The 15,333-nt window shown below is 35.6% G+C and overlaps 2 protein-coding genes across 2 annotated transcripts; one reads left to right on the forward strand and one right to left on the reverse strand.

Annotated features, from left to right (window-relative positions):
* Positions 1-1,091: 1,091 nt before the first annotated feature.
* Positions 1,092-4,773, forward strand: LOC131522189 (dendritic cell-specific transmembrane protein). Its single transcript, XM_058747506.1, has 4 exons — positions 1,092-1,428; positions 2,029-3,099; positions 3,853-4,185; positions 4,646-4,773. Exons 2-4 carry the CDS (start codon positions 2,041-2,043, stop codon positions 4,703-4,705), a joined length of 1,452 nt encoding a protein of 483 aa, XP_058603489.1. The 5' UTR covers positions 1,092-1,428; positions 2,029-2,040; the 3' UTR covers positions 4,706-4,773.
* Positions 4,774-5,100: 327 nt separating this feature from the next.
* Positions 5,101-14,758, reverse strand: dpys (dihydropyrimidinase). Its single transcript, XM_058747505.1, has 9 exons — positions 14,275-14,758; positions 13,484-13,642; positions 13,056-13,235; positions 10,752-10,941; positions 9,623-9,779; positions 9,314-9,455; positions 8,930-9,072; positions 6,077-6,284; positions 5,101-5,959 (listed from the first exon to the last, which is right to left on the reverse strand). Exons 1-9 carry the CDS (start codon positions 14,524-14,526, stop codon positions 5,885-5,887), a joined length of 1,506 nt encoding a protein of 501 aa, XP_058603488.1. The 5' UTR covers positions 14,527-14,758; the 3' UTR covers positions 5,101-5,884.
* Positions 14,759-15,333: the final 575 nt, after the last annotated feature.

The following is a 15,333-nucleotide window of genomic DNA, read 5'->3' on the forward strand; positions in this document are numbered from 1 at the left end:
GAAAATTAGGCAGTGGTCTCACACGGACCAGAAGGGCAAAATTCCGAATGAACATTCCACCTTGTAAAATCATACTTTGTTGACAAATTTAAGGGAAAACCGTGACCAGGGATTTTTATATCTTTACGGAAATATGAGCTGCAGTATTCCTGACAAAAGAGCCCAAAATTTCACGAGATCTTTTTACCGGAGACGGCTGCAGCTCACTGACTTTCGCAGTATTGTGCTGTACAGTTTTCCGAGCATGATGCTGTCTGCAGAGAAATGCACATCGGGACGATGATATTGCCACACAGTATAACTTTGGTTTTTATTTCTTCGTTTCAAGAAAGTAGAAGTCATTTAATATATTTTTGTTAGTTTATTTACAAGCCAAGACCTATTTTTTTTATTTTCTATTTTTTAGTAATAATCAGATCTTCTTATATCTGAGAAGTTTATGAATCATAGTTTTAATGCCTGAATGGAAATATACACTGAGACATTATACCTCTTCCTTTGAAAATAAACTTTTCTGATTAGTCATTTTATCAAGCTTTCAGTCTGTTATCAATTTCTGTGTACGTCTGTCACAATCTACAGAATTTTAATAGCAAACTCTCTAGATATTGTCAAATCTTATGGAAGTGGGATAATGTCTCATGATGTCAAAGGTATGTTCTGTTCTATTTCAGATGCCTTCTATATTGTTTTTTTTTTTTTTTTTTTTTTTTGGTGCAATGTGTTCATGCCAAGGCTATGTCTTGGTCAAGTATGGTTGAGTACAGAGATTTATGTAAGTTATTTTTCAAATTAAAAAAATAAAAAATGGATATTACACTGGAAAATGAGCATTCGCAAACAAAAGCAATACGTCTCTAATGTTTCTTGAGATGACATGAAAAACATACAGTACACACACACACACTCATACACATGCATATAGCTTAACTTAAAAAGTGAATAGAAAAAAATTATAATTTGAGAAAAAGGAAAAACTCTTCATTATGTGTCAATAGTTACTGGTAATGTACAGCGTGTATACAAACATATATACATATAAATGTAGTAGTTTCAGAAGTGTAATAATAACAATACATTTGGGTTTTTTATTCAGTTATTGCATTGTAAATGAAGTGCTATAATTTTGTCCAATAGGGAAATTTGTTTTGTTTTCCTATGTTAGCAAAATGATCAAGATAGAAAGCAAGCATGCAGCTTTCCACAAACAACTAAATTACGTTGGGTTTTTTTCTGAAAACACATTAATCATGAGGTGGTTTTTGTCAGTGCTGTACTGTGGTTATGAGTAAGTGCTGAGACGATGGCTAAAAAGGAAGTGAACAACTGAGGGATAAAATCAGCTTCCTCTTCTTTTACTTTAAAAAAGATGAATGCTGGACTGTCACAACACACTCATGAGCTGACAAGACTGCTGACAAATAAAAGGTAGGTTAAACATTGAAAAATAGGTTAACTGTGAAATACCTGCATGGCTGTTCAAATCAGAAGATAGGGTGTTTAAGTCATCACAAAATCAAATGTAGCATTATAAGAGACTAAATTGTATTAACGGATTCATTGCTGCTTTAGTCAATATAATATCAAATTTATGTATTGGTGTTATATAACTTGAGCCACACTGACAAATGACTGAATGTCACTGAATTAGATAACAAAATAACCAAGTGACATCTGCAAAAATGTGATTCGCTATTTTGAGCCATTTATTGCAATTGAACTTAGTCTCATCATGCTGTTTAAACCATAAAATGTCCAAATATATAACAATATATCTATTGTTTTATCATCTAAAACCCAATCAATTTATTTTTGTTAAAGGTTTTACTTATATGCTTGTGCTGCTGTATTACAAAAGAAGTCACTTAATTTTATATTTTGTCATCTAATGAAATGATATTCAGTTTTTTTTTCAAGTGTGGCTTAAGTGTCTAAATACAGTATGTTTTGGAGCCACTGTAGATCAAAATAATGCAGACATTCTAGGGCTAATTAATCATTTAGTTATGAAACCATTAACGATTTCAGGTTAGTGGGACGATGATGATTCAAGCTAAACTGCATCAACTGGCAGAAGGACTACGACGGGTCTGGTCCAGAATATGTGGTCTCTACACGACCAACACCACAAAAAGCTGGAAGGAAAGACTTCTCCTCCTGTTGACCTGTTTTATCGCCAGCCTCATTCTGAGCACCTTCCTCTTCCTCATCCTCCACTTTTCCTTCAAATGTGTTCAGGAGGTCTCGCTTCCCTTTACTTGTGGTTTTTGTATAAGCTTAACACCAGCCATGTATTTCTCAGAAAGGATTCGCTGTTTTGGAGCCTTGATTTTGATCTCAATGGGTATGAAGCAAGCGAAGAGCCTTCTTCTCACTTTAGGAACCAGTTCAGTGATTTTCTTCAACATCCAGAACACTTTGCGAAACATGAGGCTCCTTGCAAAAGGCCTCCTCTGCAACTTAGAGGAAAAGTTATTGGATATTAATACAGAACCCCTCGGGAATTATATTAAAATGCTGAAATGGGTGGGAAAGCAACTTAAAAATTACTTTATAAACTTTCAGTTAGGGAGCTACCATGCAGATTTCACACTAAAAGCAAAGGTGGACTCACAAGACTTCAAAATTCACCTCACCGAGGCCGAACAGGCTTTAAACCAGACCGCGCAAAATGTGTTGGCACTGACCAAGGCTTTGTCTTCAATAGGAAAGATATTGTCTCCAACATTAGGTCTTTTATTTCTTGTACTTTTCACTGCTCTATACCTGAGAAGATTCCACGTAGACAAAAGGTACAACAATAAATACATTACGAAAACTTTCCGTTGTTTTGACGAGCAGCAAAGGGAAAAGGGAAAAGAGTATGTCCTTCCGCTGACCAAAAGTGAATCGGAAAGTTACATAGTGACTCCGTCCATTCGTCCGACGGGTCGGTGGTGGAAAGCCATGATCAAGTTCAGTCTTCCCATATTCACTCACTGTCTCACCTGGCTGGTGTTTATCAGTCTAGACGCCCTGATTTACTGGCTTATTGTAGTTCTGAGCAAGCGACTCGGGGAACTGGAGCCACTTCGTGTTCCTGTGGGAATACAAATTCAGGTAAACAAAGAAGTTGCAGTATTGTTTTACGGATTTTTGGATAGGCTATGGTTTTCCTTTAATCCTTCGTTTTTCTATAACTAAACTGAGTGTGAACAGAACTGTAGCACCCTAAACGTATTGTTGTGCTGTAATCTGGTTAGGCTAGATTCCGGTTGCACTTTCTGTCAAAACTGAATTGTCTGAACACAACTATTTAACATTTCAAATAGGAATAACCATCATATATATATATATTTATTATTATTATTATTATTATTTTTTTGTTATGTGATATATATATATATATATATATATATATATAAAAGCACAGTAGGGAAAGAATCCTTACACTCTAATCAACTGTCTGAACTAGATCCATATATGAATGGCAATCATGTTTTACTGTTTATGAATGTACCCACAAGTATTGTTCTTGATTTGGTAAATGCAGTCACTTTGGTTATAGAATCTAGTTGCACCCTCATTCATTTCTGTAGGTTTAAAGGGATAATACACACAGAAATGAAAAGGTTGCCATGATTTACTCACCCTCATGTCGTTCCAAACATGTATGACTTTCTTTCTTTCTTTGGAATCAAAAAAAGTCAATGGGGCCCAATGTTGTTTGGACCACATCGTTCTGCGTTCTGTATCTTTTGTTTTTGTGTTCTACAGAAGGAAGGAAGAAAGTCATACAATTCCAGAGGGTTAGTAATTGATGTCTGAATTTCATCTAATTATTTTCTTTCCATTTCTCCTTTGTTTTCAAAGGAGGCCACATTATTTCTAGGTTTAGCTGTTGATGAAAATGCAAAAGGGGCAAACTTTTCCTACACGGTGTCTCTGTTTGAGAAGAAGTGTTTGCCTGAACCGGAACTGTGGCTCTATCAGTCTCTGGTTCCTCTGTCTGTCGTCCTGGTCTTGCTGGTTGTTCTGATTCTTCTTTCATCACAGATGGTCCAGCTCAGAGTTGTGCTATCTGAGCAGTTTTTTTCAGATGTCGCAGAGAAAAGAGCTGCCTATCTACATGCAAAGATTTTAAGAAAGCGGTGCAAAGCTAAAGCAGTAGAGCATGAAGGAGCTCTGAAAACTTTAGCCATGCAGGTTGGTCACGTTTTCTACTAACTATATTCGAAAATCCTTAAAACAGAATACATTTTCTTCAGTGTGCAAGATGTAAAAATATCATAAATTAAGTTTAAATATATTACCGTTTTCAAATAGTTCTTCTTGCTTTAAGAATAAATCTCACTCAGTAATATTTATTATTTTAAAATGAACAGTGAGGTAAGAATAATGCATTTAATTCAAAATATATTCTTTGAAAACAAGTCTTCAGTTTTGATTCTCCAGAAGCATACAGTAGCAGAAGGTGTATGTTGTTATAAATGCAGCACATATTTGCATTGTGAATTGTGTTGTGATACAAAAAGTACTATGTGTGAAATCAAACATAAGTAGCTGTAAGCATCTGTATTCAAGTTCCTGCAGATGATGTTTTGGCCTTGACTGTTATAATGTAAATTGTATAATCAAAATAGTTTCTTTTTTGTTTTTATTGCAGCCCAGTTTTTGGTGCCCCTTACTTTTCCATAAGCACAGGACAAACCCTGACGCTGTTTAAATATGCTTGAAGTTAGCAACACACCAGTAAATCAGCCATAATTGCAGGTTTGACATGTTGACACACAACATTCACACTCCTTTGTATCAGAAAGTGTACCTTAGCATTGCATTGTACACAGAAAGGAGGGGTCCTGTTTGTGATGACCTAGTGATCACTACATAGGGGGCAAGTGGATAATAGGCCATGGGGCCCTAGTGATCAATTTGTGCTGTATGGACCAAGGAGCCCTAGTGGTCATTGCACACTTGTTTGTGACCAGGGCCAAGATTTTAATTTTACTCTTCAGGGGTTAACAGACTCAGATTGAGGTGGAAGTCATTGAGCAATGAGCATATGTATACGTTTTAAACCTGTATCCTATAGAATACAAAGCATGCAGACATCCGTTCAAAAGTGTTTAAGGTTGGTAAGATTTTTTTAATGATTTTGAAAGACCTTCTGCTCACCAAGGCTCTATTTATTTGATCACATATACACTAAAAACAATACTATTGTGAAATATTATTACAATTTAAAATAACTCTTTTCTATTTTAATATATTTTACAGAATTTATTCCTTTGATAGTAAAGTTGAATTTTCAAGAAACATTTCTTATGAGCAATGGTGTAAACAGTTAATACTTACTTGTACATATTTGTATATATGTATATAGCATTTATTTGAAATATATATCTTTTGTAATATATTACATATGTCTTTCGTGTCACTTTTTATCAATTTACTGCATCCTAGCTGAATAAAAGTCGTTTTTATCATGAAAAAATTAATGTCTTCTCAGAGTCTGATCATATAAAAATGTATTAAAACATTTTGTAGCTAAAAATAAATGTTTTTGACAATACTCTTTGGCATTTTTGGGGGGTGATTCAAAACACAAAATATATATCAGAATTGATCATTGTTTATCACTAATGCATAAATGGTTCTTCCGTCATTCCTTGCAGCACCATTTTTTTCACTGTAGACGGTTCTTGAGTTGAGTGTACAGATTTTTGGGTTCTTCAGAGCAGTGCAGTGGTTTCTGGGTTCTTCACAGAACTAAAAAGTTCTTTGTGAAGCTTGAAATGTTTCTTCTATGGCAAAGCCCTTTTTTGGTTATAACTGGAGTCTTTGTTTTAGTATACTGCAAATTCATCTTATAAAACATCCGTATAAACCATGTTTCTTCCATGATTCAGGATCTTTTCGGGGCTATGGATATTATTTCTCCAGTGTATGGTTCCCTGCGCACAGCACAGGGCTTTGCAACCTAAAAAAAAACATTAGACAATATCATTAACCTCAGTTCCTACAGCACACAATGACCACATGTCAAAATTTTAGAGGATGCTGGGCAGCCTTAGACCAGAGCCCAAACGTGTCTTACCTGTTCCCGCTGATTAATTCTTTTATACACAAATTCAGAAAAGGGTTTCCGTGGGATGTATTGTCCCATTCCCGGTTTTGTGAACAGTTGCCCGTTTTCATAAACCACCTTCCCCCTGGAGATTGTGACCACTGGAAGCCCATGACATAGCATTCCCTCAAAAATGTTGTAGTCCACAGCCTGGTGGTGAGTCTTTGCTGAAATCACCCTAAAAACAACATAAGGTTATACAAGATTATGCAAATTGACTTACTAACTTAAATTTATATATAAAGTAAACTATTAAGTTTGTGTGTAAATAAATAAATACATTTATTATAATAAAAATACTCAAATAAATACATATATTATTATTATTAGCATGTACTGTAGGCTATAGCCCAGCCCTAATCGTAATATATTAAAACAAATGACTTTAATAAATCAGCAGAAGAACCATTTGAGCCCATTTACAGTGTGTAAAATAGCAAACTACAGTTTTTCAGCCCAAATCTGTTGTTTCCCATATTCAGCTTTTTTTTTTTTTAACCATTCTATTGCTGTATCAGCACAGTTCAAAGAATGAGCTCTGAGCGGCCATCTGTCTCCAGCACTGAGACAAACCAGCAAAAACAAGAGTTTTCCAATTAACATGACAGCTATTATCTTAAAAAGCTAATTTAGAAAGATAGTAACCGTTATGGATTCCATAAACTGACATTGTGCAAAGGATATTAATTTTAATACTGTATTCAGCTTGACATAAGTTTCAATTAATTGATTTATTATGAATAAAAATTGCATACCTTGTGCACTATACAATTTCATGCATTTCATGCTTTTTATTGTTGCATCTATTTTGCTGTGAAAGACAATAAATATTCCAGCATTTCAAAATGATGAATGCTACAGTCCCAGAATTGAGGGTAAAGGTTGTACTACTTGAAATATATTGCAATCTCATTCTGACAGCTTTTTTTTTCTTTTTCTTTTTTTTCCTGACAGTTTCTCTTTTACAGTTAAGTTTTAATTTATGTTGCTTGCAGAAAAACACAGACTCCTTGGTTTGTAAAATGATTATAAAGCTGACCACACATTCTAGATTGCTGTATGAACTTTGGTAAAGTTGAAATATGTAACATTTTCGGTGTTAAAATACTTTCTAAATATCACAGGTTGTCTTGAAAAGTCTTCATTTTCTCAAAAACTATGAACACTGTGTGGAGCCTGTGCTTTGGCTTTGTTCATCAATGGCTGACAATCGTTATTTATGCAGTTTTTAAGTTAGACATCACATCGTTTAGCTGGTGGATGAATTATTTACTGTATTAATATTAATAATTGTAATAACTTATTGAACAGTGGTGTTTTGGTGTCTAAAAATAGGCTAACCCTTACAGGCGGTAAAATTATAACACTTTATCCTAATAATTATCCGAAGGATGGATAATCATACAATTTCACAGTTGAATTAACTGTCAGTCCAATCAAATGTGAGGTAGAATTAGGAGAAGCTTTAAATCTAAACTTAAAGTGTAGGTTCATGCAAGTATTGTGGACAACTGTCTTGCTTTCCATTATTTTCCACTAAGAACATACATCCAGTTGACCCTAATTATCTAATATGGACCCAGAAACGTCATCGGTCTCTTATTAGCACGTCTTACACAAGCGCTCAGTTCTTATTAATGCAACGCTGCTATGCGCTAAATTTCAGCACATTGCTCCTCGCTGCTTAACTCACATCAGCGATTGGTTATTTGCCTAGAGGGAGCTAGCCCAGATTCATGGGGAAAAGGAGCAGCAACGTGGCCCAATTACATAAGACCCACGGCCGTCTGCTGTTTCAGTCCTTTCCTCTCATGCGTGCGCTTTACAAACGACGTGTTTGAGCAGGAAGAACGCTTCAGTTTCTCCATTTATGGTCACGTCCTTGCAGCCAATCCGCTGTATTAATGCTCTGTCATGGCAACATCTCCCTCAGTACTTTCAGCACCTATAGAACCTGTATGACCCCATTCATGCAGAAACATGCTTAACATCCCAGGTATTTAAACCTACAGACAGCACATTTCAAAACATGTTTAGCTTTTAAAGCAAACTTTGCGATTTATTTTACTATTTATGTCAGGTCCAAATATGTGACTAAGGAGGACCCTCCAAAAACTGAAGTATATGGATATAATTTTTAAAATGTGTCAACTAGATTGGCTCATTTCAGCTGAATAACAAAAAAAAACATAGCAATTAAAGTGATGTAAAAAGCTCAAAAACATTGTTGACTTGTTCAATTACAAATAAACTCAAGCACTCATGAAATGGAAGATATGTAAAAGCTGAAGCCCATGAAATGAGAAGGCTGGATTTTGAATTATACAGTCAAATCTTTATGCCACATTATTGTGTAACAATAAGGCTTTGATTTTGAAAATGTCATGTTAAGTATGATGCAGGATGATTTTGTTTAAAGACAATGCGTACAGAAATCCATAAGATCCCTTGAGATTTTCAAATGGATTTTTATAATCTGGTTTTTCAATTTACAAGTAAAATGATGTGTCTGTGGTAAATCTAAACTGACAAAACTTGGATGTTTTGCATCCAGTTTTTTTACATGTATGTTTGTAATAAGTAACTACATGTGTGCAGTTTACATTGTACAACAAAATGTCCAAGTCTCGTCAAGTTATGTTTACCACGGACCTTGAAATTGTGAATTAGTTTTCTGGATTTTGATGTAATGAAAGACAGTAGATTTTGTCTTCACATTGAATGTCTGGCTGTTAGGTATGTCTGCACATTGAAACAGGGCTCATTATTAATTAGAGCATGTAAATGAGGTCACATGTAGTTTTCTAGGCTGCTGTGAGTTACCTGGTGGCTTTTGGGTCCCATATGACCAGGTCTGCATCAGAGCCTTTAGCAATTCTCCCTTTTCGAGGATAAAAGTTGAAGATTTTTGCTGCGTTAGTACTGGTGACAGCTACAAACCGGTTTTCGTCCATTTTTCCGCTGTGCTGGGGAAAATAAAAACACAAAATGTGAGTTATTTTTGTGATCGCTGTACCTCACATCCAAGAATGATAAAGTTAAAGGTCAGCACTACACATAGATGGATGGATGGATGGATTGATAGAGACAGTATCTAGTATATGTGTCTTTATTTAGTGATATGCTTCAGTAAATAATTCTGCAAGTCTGTCTATCAAAGAATGAATTGATGAGAATGAATTAATAATTTCTATCAGAAGCACTGACCACTCCCTTTTCCCATATAACAGACATCCTATCTTCAACACCATTGACTCCGTTTGGGATTTTGGTGAAGTCGTCTTTCCCAAGGGCTTTCTGGCACACTGAGAATGTGCAGTTATCTGTCCCTGTCACGCTTAGATCATCACTGTAAGATAATGCACAGTATCATCTCATCATTCATGATGTTTTAATATTATTATTCTTTTTTTTTTTTGCATGCATGACCTTTTGTATTCTATGGAAGAAAAGAAAGTCATGCAAGGTTGGATGTAAATGTAGATAAATGATGAAAACAGGAAAGTTCCCACGCACTTGGCCAGAAGGTCCATCAGATATCCAGGGGTACTGGAGTCTGGTCTCAAAGGTGGGCCCATGACAAAACCAGCAGCATGAGTCCAATCCTTATGCCAATAGTTTGTGCCGTCTGTGCCCAGTCCAGCTGCAATGGGCTCTCCAAACACCACTCGACCTGACGAGAAACAATCAGTGTGACTGATAAAGGATCAGTATTGAGTGTTTAATGATCAGGTTTAGAAATGTAAAATATAAAACTCAAACAACGTCAATTCAAAGGTGTCAAAACCAGCTCACCTTAGTCCAAACTGATTAAAATCAACAGTAAATGATGTTTGTCCCCCATTTTTTAAATCTACAATCTGACCAATTTCTGAGTGCAACAGTATTAATGTAGGATGGGACTTGTATTTTATTATAGACTACTGTTCAAAAGCTTAGGGTAAGATTTAGTTAGCTTGGTAATTATTTTTGAAAGAAATGCAATACTTTTATTCAGCAAGGATGCATTAAATTGATCAAAAGTTTATAATGTTACAAAATATTCCTATTGCAAATAAATGCTGTTGTTTTGAACTTTCTGTTAATCAAAGAATCCTGAAAAAGACGTTTCTACAAAATATTAAACAGTACAACTGTTTATAACATCGATAAGAAATGTTTCTTCAACGTCAAAAACCAAATCAGCAAAATTCTCAAAATTTGCTCAAAATTCATGAATAAATTACATTTTTAAATGTATTAAAATGCAGTTCTAATAAAACATTATTTTAAAATATTTCACTAATATGACTCTATTTTCATCAAAGAAATGCAGCCTTGGTGAGTATAAGAGACTTTCAAAAACAATGAAAAATCTTACAGACCAAACTTTTAAATGGTAGATAAGTTGTTTCAAAGGAGAAGCAAATTACTATTTTTATTTGGAATAGCATGCCCTAATAAAGCGTTCGAAGTAAGACCAGAACAAATATTAAAAATGTCATGTTGACTCTAAAGTTTCCAGATTGCTCTGATCTTATGGATCAGTCACACAATGAACACATCTCATGATTTGCACCACTTTGAAAACTCATGAGAAAAACATCAATTCTAGGCCTGTACATTTGCTGTGAATAATAATCTTGTCTTATCCCAGCTCACCCACCATTCCTGCGAGCATTAGCCACCACCTTCGCTGCAGATTTGCTCATGACGTGCACTACATAGAGCGGGCAGTTAGCAGCATGGGCGATAGTGATGGCGCGTTGTGTGGCCTCGGCCTCCACTTCCTCCGGACGACACATCTCATGGCCCTCAGGACCCGTGATGCCCAGAGAGAGCATACGCTTTGCACCCTGTGTGGGAATATTCACAGAAAATCTAATCTATGCGTGCTCCGAGAGACAGCCATCAACTGTACTGTATTTAAGCAGACTACATCAGCATAAAATTCTTCCGATTTAGCAACTGCAATATATAGATTCTGAATAATATATAGCATTTCTGAAGGAAACAGCAGTGCTTGCAAAGGAGAAAAAGAATAGTATGTGGTTATATTTTCTGAAGAAAACAAAAGGAGTGATGCTTGCCTTGCAAAACTCACTGCCACAATGCTAAGGTTTTTGTTTGTGGTTGCCAGGGCATTTATATGAGGTTGCTAAGGTGTTCTGGGTGTTTTAATGCATTCTTGTGTTGTTATCTTGCTCTAGTGTCATAGGTGGTCATCAAGGCATTGCTACGTGGTGGCTAAGATTTTCTGAATGTCTTTAGTGCTTTCTTACATACTGTAGTTGTATATGTGTCTTATAGTGGTTGCCAGGTGCTCCGAGTTGTTTTTAGTGCATTCATATGTGGTTACTAGGATGTTACTAGTAGGAAGTGGTTGCTATGCTAATGTGGTTGGTTTGTTACTAGGTTGTTGCTTACTGGAACACTCCAAGAGAGCTCAATGTCTATACCATGTCATTCAGTGTAAGGGGGCGTTTACATTTTCATTTACATGACAACGGCATCTTGGGGAATATGTTGTTTTCATGATCTGTGTGAACAGGGATCATACTGTTTGGAATGTAAAACCCAATTTAATAGGTTAATTAATTTGCATTTGGATAATTAGTGAAGGCAGGTGTTAGTTTACTAAGAGGCTTTAAAAACCCTTAGTTTGTTGGTTTTTGGGGAAGGGAAAAGAGGAAGAGACTGCGTGTGAGAGAGGAAATAGTGTTTCATTGTTCTTTTGGGTTTTGGATCTTTAATTCTCTTTTGAGAATCTAGTAGTCTAGTACCTGAAAGAGAGGAGTCTCTCTTTAGAGTCCATACCATACCTTATACCATAGTCTTTCTGAAATTAGTGAAAACATAGCCAGCCTTAAATACCACTTCATTAACTCATTTATGTATGTGCTGCCCTCCAGTGGAATCATATTTCATGTTAATTGTCATGTGATTTGTTATGTCAGGATTTCAAAATGTATTTCAGTTAATGTAAACATTCTTTATAAATTGCCTAAATATGTACTTTTAGTGGCGTATCATAAACTGCTCCAATGAACTCTGACCACTCTAAGACTAACATGACACATCTGGCTTTCCAGGGCTTTTTGCTACATATTGGGCAATCTACCATCTAAAAATAAATAAGGTCATGCTATAAAAATAGCTGGTTATTATTAGTCTCTTAACACAATCGCATGAAAAATAATTTATGACACTTTTATGCAGAATATGCCCTTATAATTTGTAAAAATGTCACTTCACATTGATGGTTTAAAGGCACCGGCCAGTTCTTGTGCAACATGGCCTGTTTGCTTAGGGCCTGATCAGCTTTGCATTCAAAGAATGATTTACAAGAAACACCTGCACACTGGTTTACTCTTCTTAAATCATGGTGAAGTTTAACTCGGGGGTGAAAGAACAGAGAGCTTTGGGGGAAAATCCCTTTACAGACCCATGCTGATGCACAAAGAGAGTTTCTAAACTCTGTATTAGAAACAGAATCAACATTCTTAAAAATTAGTTTAAAATTAGTTTTTATTGGTATCTATGGTTACATGAAGAACTTTTAACATCCATGGAACCTTATCCCAAAAACGTTCTTTAGATTTTTTTAAATGTTCATCACTGTAAGAAAAAAGGTTCTTTTCACTGAAATGTGGTTCTATGGCATTGCTGTGAAAACACCCTTTTAGAACCTTTATTTTAAAGAGCGAATAGTAAAAACGATACAGTAACTAATGGCTACTCTTACATGTGCATAGCAATCTGCTTAGAAAACCATCCAAAAGAGCTTCTATCCTTCCATGAACCGTTCTCTTCTCATATCTGGTATCAAGTTTAATGTTTTAGGGTACCTTTTAAGGCTATGTGTCATTTGGAACTTAATTCCATGGTAGATTCCTGAATTTTAATGGTAGCAAACAATATGCAGAATTGTAATTTGAGGATGTAATTATAAACTCAGAATACTTCTCACCTCTGCAATAAGGTCGCCATTCTCTGCATGGACTTGAGCTATTGCTCCGATCTCTTTACACTGGGCAAATACGGCATAGAGCTCATTGTCACGCAGCATGAAGACATCTTTGTATGCCATGAACATCTTAAAAGAGTTGACACCTTTGTCGCGAACAAGAGTCTCCATTTCCTTCTTGACCTAGAGAAAGTCCCAGATTTAGATGTCATTGTTAATGATGTATCATCATATTTATAGTCAGATAAAAACCCCATTTGATTCCACCATGAGGGAGACTGAAACCGGTTCTAAGTTCATATTTCAAAATGATTGGTTACATTTTTTTTAATCGTTTTTATTATTATTATTATTGGGCAAATGACCTTTAGTGCAACTTTCATAACTAAAATATCATTTATTTATTTGTAAATGCATGGTAGTAGCCATACAGTGTCATCCCACCAGGTTACTGCCATATGAAGGGAGTAATCACAGCAGACTTTGGGGTCAGCCGTTATTCTCCACCGCTCATAGGCTTCCACGAGTGAACACCCTTTCTGTGGGATGACAAAGTCCATGATCATGGTCGTGCCTCCTGCGACTGCGGCCTGTAGACACATGGTATTATGTAGCAAGTAAAGCAATGGAACATCAACACTCTTTGTTAAAAATTAACTCTCTAGTTACATCTGAAGCAACTTAGGTTTACTTAATTATCCATACATCATTTGTTTTAGAAAATTCATGTAAGTATCAAATATGAAGCATGATCTTGAAGAAAGTTTATTTTGTTATTTCTCTCAATCACCATTATTGGACCCCCCAATTATATTATATTTTTTTATATTTTGTACAGTTCTGTTAATAGTCAATGCATCAGATGGCATTCAAGTGATTGTAAGACATTTAAGTGACTATGTCAGTATGCTGCAGGTGAAATTAAATGTATAGAATGTATTTATTGTGTGCAAAAAATACTGTAAATTCGTCACAGTAAAGAGGGGGAAACTAAGGAAGGAAAATGAGTAATGCATTCGAGTGGGTAGATCAAAGTTTTAAATATACAACCTTCAATAATGGATTTTCCCAAATGAGCTGCTAACAAACATGACATGAGACTAATGCAATCAGCGAGTTTTATAGGGGCTCCAGACATGTTTAGTTTAAATGTTTATATTTCATTTCAAAACTTAAAATGATTAATTCAAATGAGTTTATGAACAATAATGAATGCATTTACCTTGGTACCGGTATGAAAGTCATCCACAGCTGTGGTGCCCATGAATGACAGCTCCATGTGTGTGTGAGTGTCTATTCCACCCGGCAGCACGAGTCTGTCTGTGGCATCGATGACCCGTGTGCCGGCTGCTACCTGCAGATCTGAGCCAACTTCACTGATAACTCCATCTTCAATAAACACGTCTGCCATCTCCGAGAAATCCTCATTTACCACCTTCCCTCCTTTAATCAAAATCCCGCTTTGAGTTGTCATCTTTTCTATTGACTGACTAATGCACAAACGTTGATTAAAAAGAGTCCAAATAATGCTCTGCAAATGAATTTGTTTCTTCAGTAAACATATACAAATTCTAAAAGCATGAATCACTGTGTCTATCAGTGTTGCGTTAGAACTAAGTGTGATCTGCAAGACTGTAGCTCTGGATGCTTTTTTTCTTTTCTTTTCTTTTTTTTTCTTTTTTACCTCACACCCATTTCATTGCGAAACATGCCCGACCTACCTGTTTCTGACATGATGAGCCTGATTTATCTGAGCTCGGTTCAAAAAAAGTTCAAAAATCAATTCATCGCTCAGTGTTCTAAGTCTACTCTACAAACTTGGCTAGCCTATATGAATTTTTTTTATTTATTATTTTTTTATTATTATTTTACAATCGTATTCTCTTTAGGATAATCTCTGTGACTGTGTTGAACAAAAAGTGTCAGGATATCTTTAAACGTGATTCAAACATGTCAACTGCGAAACCTGACCTGTTTCAAACAAGATATGAACTGAATGATGAGGGCTACACCATTTATCTGAGATAACCGATTCGTTCGGATGGGTGTCTTCACTCGAGCATCTATCTTTAACGGGCCTAGTATTTTATTATAATAAGCTCGTGTTTCAAATAGGCCTACATTTGATATGATCATGACAGTTAAAAAACAAACAAACAAAAAACTAGCTAGCTAATCATGCTAACCTTTCTAAATGTCATTAAAAAGTGTTTGAAGGACGCCTAATATATCGGCCTATATAGCCTACTGTATTTAGGCTACTGCGTAATGATGGATCAAA

This window comes from Onychostoma macrolepis, chromosome 16, assembly GCF_012432095.1.
Source record: "Onychostoma macrolepis isolate SWU-2019 chromosome 16, ASM1243209v1, whole genome shotgun sequence".
NCBI lineage: Eukaryota > Metazoa > Chordata > Actinopteri > Cypriniformes > Cyprinidae > Onychostoma > Onychostoma macrolepis.